At 54.7% G+C, this 5,997-nt stretch overlaps 1 protein-coding gene across 1 annotated transcript in view; it reads left to right on the top strand.

Annotated features, from left to right (window-relative positions):
• The window catches only part of IGSF3 (immunoglobulin superfamily member 3), a 90,355-nt gene that overhangs the window by 72,861 nt on the left and 11,497 nt on the right, over positions 1 to 5,997 (top strand). Inside the window, 1 exon segment of the mRNA XM_015563477.1 lies at positions 3,561 to 3,665. Coding sequence (XP_015418963.1) covers positions 3,561 to 3,665 — 105 coding nt within the window.

The raw sequence follows: 5,997 nt of genomic DNA, 5'->3' as shown, positions 1-5,997 counted from the left end.
GAGGGCCCCCAACCCGGCGCTGGGAAGGGGGCACAGCCTGAGGTCCCCCATCAAGCCCCGCTGGGCAGGGGGCGCGGGCTGAGGTCCTCCATCAAGCCCTGCTGGGTGCGGGGGCGTGGCCTCAGGTCCCTGCTGATCACTCATTACAGCTCGTTATGGGAACCCTACCTCCACTGTGGGTGCAGCCATCTTGTGATGGAGTGAGGGTCAATTTGCATATTACCTCTTTATATATAGCATAGCCAAGATATGAAAGCAGCCTAGGTGTCATTGATAGATGAATGGATGAGAGAAGATGTACCTATACATAATGGAATATGACTCAGCCATAAAAAAGAATGAGATCTTGCCATTGGCGACAGCGTGGATGGACCTCAAGGGCGTTCTGCTAAGTGATGAGCCGAGTGTGTGCCCGCAGGAGGGGCCTCGCTGGCCCTTTCTGGCCTCCCTCTACCTGTCCTGCTGGTTCACCGTGGGGCTAACCAAGCCTCATCCTCGGCCTCCCTGAGGCCACTCACTCACACTGCCATGTCCTCAGGTCCTTGGGCTTTAAATTGTGAGCCACCTGGGGGTCTTGATTCGCGGGCCTGCCAGTCTGCATTTCTAACCAACTGCCCGGTGACGCTGATGCTGCTGGTCCATGGGCAGCAGTTTTCGTAGGATGTGTGTCACTTACGATTGACAGTTCTCAATCGAACGCTGTGCTTTGAACATGGGACTGAGCCCAGCGACTAACAAGAAACGGGCATAGAGAAATGGATGGTGTGTTTTCCATACCAGGCTCTGTGCTCATCTCTTTCTAGAAACCATTGCTGATTAATCTGCACACACTCCTAAGACATGAGGTAGGTACTAGGCTGGTTCTGATCTTGCAGAAGAAATACCTGCAGACCTCAGGGGCTGGGCTCCCCTAACTCTGGAGGCAGGTGACGCAGACCAGCCGCACAGGGCCAGGGCAGCGCCGGCAGGACGCGTGAGAGCTGCCTCATTAGTCACGGAGGCTGCAGGCTCTTCTGTGCTTCTGGAGAGGTCCTTTCTGACCTTGGGGTGTGGGCAGAACTTCAGAGCCTGAAGGAGGAGCTGATGCCTCGCCCACCTGCCAGGCAGGCACCACGTCTCCGAAACGCCTCTCTTTCAAGCTTTTCGGCACGTCACAATATATTTTTTTATAAATTTGGTTTTTTTAATATATGTATCTTTATTGATTTCAGGGAGAAAGGGAGAGGGAGAAAGAGAGAGAAACATCAATGATGAGAGAGAGTCATTGATCGGCTGCCTCCTACATGTCCCCTAACGGGGATTAAGCCCGCAACCCAGGTACGGGCCCTTGACCGGAATCAAACCCGGGACCCTTCAGTCCGCAGGCTGACGCTCTACCCACTGAGCCAAACCAGTTAGGGCACTTCACAATATTTTGACACGAGAAGGAAAATAAAAATGGAAATGCTTTGAAACAGTTCCTGGGATTCTTGTCCTCAGGGACCATGTGACCGAATTGAAGTTTAGTCATAGGGTTCCGGTTTAACATATGCAGTTACTATAGCAATTGAGGTTTCCTTAGAAACTAACCGTTGCAAAAATAATCTGGCCCCAATTAATAATACATTTTAAAGCGCCTTCTGCCCTACACTGAGCAACCCAGTGTTTTTGGCCAAAGACCAGATGATGCAGGGCGTGTCATGTGCACCGACATAGATACATTTGCATGCAATTGGGTGAGCTGGGTTGGAAAGCAATGGGAAGGGCTAGTAATTTCAAGTATTGTAGGAACCCGACCTGGAAAGTCGACTGGCAAGCTAATATGAATGAGTTTGCAGAGCGGGGGAGCTTACTGGTAAGCCCCGCCCTAGGCCCAGTGTGCCCCGGAGGTGATTGTGTTTGAAGAAGGGATCAGGCAGGAGACTGGGCTTGATCATAGAAAAGAGGAAGCGAAAGGGTGGGGCGTGGGATTTCTTTTGTGTCCCTGCGAGGGGTGCCCCTGATGGCTCCAGCAGGCCTGCACGCGTGTGAGTTCAGCAGCCCTTTGGGCAGAGTGTCGCCTGATTTACCAGGTGTGTCCTCCACTGAGATGTGCCCTTCGAGCTGCTCGTGTGGGCACGGCGCCGGGCACCTCAGCTTGCAGAATCCTCTCGGCCATTCAGAAGGGTTATCAGTGTGTGGCCAGGCTGCCCAATGACAGCCTGTGGCCTTTGAAGGTTGCAGGTGCCTTGGCACGTGGGACTCGGGCCTTGATGCTGCCTGTGCACTCCCAGCCTTGTGGCCAGCACTGCCCAGGGAGGCCTGGGATGACCTGTGGGCGCAGGCCTTGGTCTGAAGCAAGACACTGACCGGCAGGGGTGCTGGGGACAGCCTAGGGCCTAGGCAGACCTGGCCTGGCCTCCCCTCCCTGCCGGGGTCTATGCCTGGCCCTGGGTTTCTTTCTCAGCTGGTGAGTGGTTTGGTCTCGAAAGGCAAAGTGTGAAGAGGGGTGGAGGTGGGATGACGGCTCTACTATTCGCTTCCTGAGAGGAACTGGGAATTGTGTTTTTCTGTGGTGGGGGGATGGTGTAGAGGGGGGAGCAGAGCCAAGTGGAGTGGGTGGGATCTCAGACGCCCTTCCTGAGATCTGTCTCATTAGATGGCGGCTTGTGAGCACCTTGGTTAGCGGGTGGATTCACTCCCGAGTCTGCCCTCCTCCCTCCTGGATGTGGAGCGGGATAGCGAGGGCAGGGGAGGCTGCCATCAGGTCTGATCTGTCCCACTGCCTGTCATTTTCTCCTCAGTCTTCCCTGCCATGTGCCCCCCCCCCAGGAAGCTCACCCCAGTGTCCCTGGCCACCTGCTGACCGTGGGTCTCTGGTGTGCCTGCATCCCCCACTCACTCACTCACACCTCTCAGCGAACACTGACCGAGCACTTTCTGGAGCCCAGGCACTGTGCCCGGCTGGGGGGTGTGGCGATGAGCATGTCCTCTGGGCGGGCCTGTCTTATTCCTTCTTCTCCAGGGCACCCCCAGCCCTTTGCATCACAAGGGGGCAGTGTGGGCACATGCTGAACATCTGTAGGAGGGCATGCGGGAGAGGGGGCTGCAGGCTGAGTGGAGAGGGGTCAGAGGAGCAGGCAGGGAGGTGGCAGCTGAGCAGAGCCCAGGGCTGGGGGGGAAGGGGGGGCGGGAGCTGCATGGGGTGTGGAGGCTCCAGGGCGAGTCCGGGAGATGAGTGAAGACACCTCCTGGAGGAACTTTGTACCGTGGAAAGGAATGTTTTTTCTCTGCCACCTAAAAGCAAGGGAACCATTAAACTTTTCAAGCAGGGAAAGGATGTGGGCAGATTTGTGTTTTAGCTGGATCCCCCTGGAAGCCACGTGAGGCGGGGGAGCAGGCAGGAGACAGGGAGAGGTGGTGGGGGCCTGAGTGGGGGCCCAGCAGGGAGGAGGCAGAGGGAGGGGTGTGGGATGAAGTCAGCCCCTCTCGGGTCCCTCTCACAGAGCCGCGCTTTGGAGGAGGAGCCTGGAGGTGGGGCTTGGACCGCCGTGTCCAGGGGCGTGTGGCAGCTCTGCTGACCTCCTCGCTTTGCTCTGCAGTGACCAAGCTGCAGGTGAGCAAATCCAAGAGGACCCTCAACTTCGCTTGGTACAAGCTGGCGGAGGAGGTTTCGGGGCGCACAGAGGTCACTGTGAAGCAGCCAGGTGAGCAGAGGGGGTCAGCCACCCAGGGCAGTGGGTTTAGTGTGGAGAGGCCTGCACAGGGCCTTGGGTCCACACTGGCGGTGGGTGCAGGCACGCAGGCCATCGTCCTGGCGCACGGCGGGCCGCCCACTTTGCCTGCAAGGGGTCCCAGTGCCGATGGCAAACAGCATCCGTGACTGTGCTGTGTGGACGCATCCTCACCAGGGAGAGGCCCGACGGGCGGCTGTGGTTGGCAGGAGGTGGCCAGGCAGGATTCTGGCAGCTCCCGGCTGTCTTTCAGGATTTGCAGCTCGCACCCCAGGGATCCTGCCTAGGGGGCATTTTCCTGGCTCGCTCACCTGCTGCTTTACCTCCTGTCCCAGCCCAGGGGGAGCGCTTCCTGTCTCCAAACCTGTGGGGCAGCCTGACCAGTGGCCTCTGACCTCTGCAAATGCCTCCATGGAGGGATCACTCACCACCCCCCAGGTCTCAGCTCCACTTTAGGGCACCCTCCTTGTTGAATGTCCCGTCCCCGTCATCTCCCTCTCAGGTTTCAGATCTGCCCCTAGAGCAGGGGTGGGGAAACATCCAGCCCCCGGGCCATGGAAGACCCTCGAAATCATTGGGTGCATCTCCCTCTCAGGTTTCAGATCTGCCCCTAGATCAGTGGTGGGGAAACATCCAGCCCCCGGGCCACGGAAGACCCTCGAAATCATTGGGTCTGGCCCTGCCAAGGCATTAGGAGTGAGTTCATTAAATGTTTGGCCAAATACAGCAGGCTAGTTTTTAAGTTGATCATTGTGTATGGCCCACGAATGATGTTATAAATACCCGAATGGCCCTTGGAAGAAAGGAGGCTCCCCACCCCTGCTCTAGAACAACCCAGAGAGGTCTGGGTCATCCCTTTCCATGACAGTCATGCACCGCATAACGACATGTGAGCCAACAGTGGACCGCTCTTATGACGGTGGTCCCACAAGATTATAAGGGAGCTGAATTCCTGTGAGAAGTGGGAGGATTTCTCTCTGACGGGAGCAGTAGGCAATAGATTCCCTCTCGCTCACGGCACCTCAATTCTGAGTGCACAGGTGACATCCCAGCCCGTCACCCACTCACCTGTTTCAGACAGAGGAGGCTGTCAGCTCAGTGCTTCCGATTTCTTATTCCCACTGGTGCTCACACCACCTGCACTACCTCCTGACAGTCTCTGTTAGGGTGACCCACGCCTTACCCAGCCGGTTTCTCCCCGATATTCCCAGCCTCTCCCGCCCACATCCCGCTCCGGGAGCAGCACTGACGGCCGTGAGGTTCTCTTTCTGACCCTGTTGGAAGGAAGCGGGAGGAGGGCTCGTGGGACAGTGTGTACGTCTGCGCCCCACTCCTCACTGACGCACCCAGAGCAGTTTCCGGTCCCGCAGGCTCCATTAATGGCACGCGCCCCATACAGGGGTACCCTTCCTCGTCTTTTATTTTTACTGCACCTTTTCTATGTTTAGATGCACGAATACTTACCATTGCCTCACAGCTGCTTACAGTATTGAGTACAGGCACATGCTGTGCAGGCCTGGAGCCTGGCCTAGACCCTAGGCCAGTGATGGCGAACCTTTTGAGCTCGGCGTGTCAGCATTTTGAAAAACCCTAACTTAACTCTGGTGCCGTGTCACATATAGAAATTTTTTGATATTTGCAACCATAGTAAAATAAAGACTTATATTTTTGATATTTATTTTATATATTTAAATGCCATTTAACAAAGAAAAATCAACCAAAAAAATGAGTTCGCGTATCACCTCTTGACACGCGCGTCATAGGTTCGCCATCACTGCCCTAGAGCCTAGGTGTGTAGGAGGCTGTACTGTTTAGGTGTGTGTGAGCGCGCTCTGTTGGTCGCACACTGACAAGATCACCTGAGGACACTTTCTCAGAGTGTATCCACGTCATTCAGTGGCTCATGACTGTGTGAGGAGGGAGCTAGTGTGCCCGTCAGTCTCCCCTTCTTCTAGTTAAAGAAGCTCTAGAACAAGCATGTCAAACTCAAAGGCTACCACGGGCCAAATAAACAAGGTTTAAGTTTCTGTGGGCCGCAAAAACACAAAAGCTTCAGTTTTCATAGAAACGTAGGTTTATTTCGATAGAGACATGCTGAATACAAAGGGCTGAAATAAACGAGTCATCGTTAACATAAAGTAATAGAACATTTTAATGAAAATTAATATTTTTTTCTTGAACATTAACTTACCAGACATTAAAAACTGCACAAATTAATAAGCGCAATGCAAATAAACTTATTTTTCTTGTTCTCCAAAAGCGAAATATTTCCTGTTGCGCACACCAAACAAGTCAGTCCAAGACC

Source organism: Myotis davidii, unplaced genomic scaffold (genome assembly GCF_000327345.1).
Source record: "Myotis davidii unplaced genomic scaffold, ASM32734v1 scaffold217, whole genome shotgun sequence".
NCBI lineage: Eukaryota > Metazoa > Chordata > Mammalia > Chiroptera > Vespertilionidae > Myotis > Myotis davidii.
This window is presented reverse-complemented; position numbering and strand designations above follow the sequence as displayed.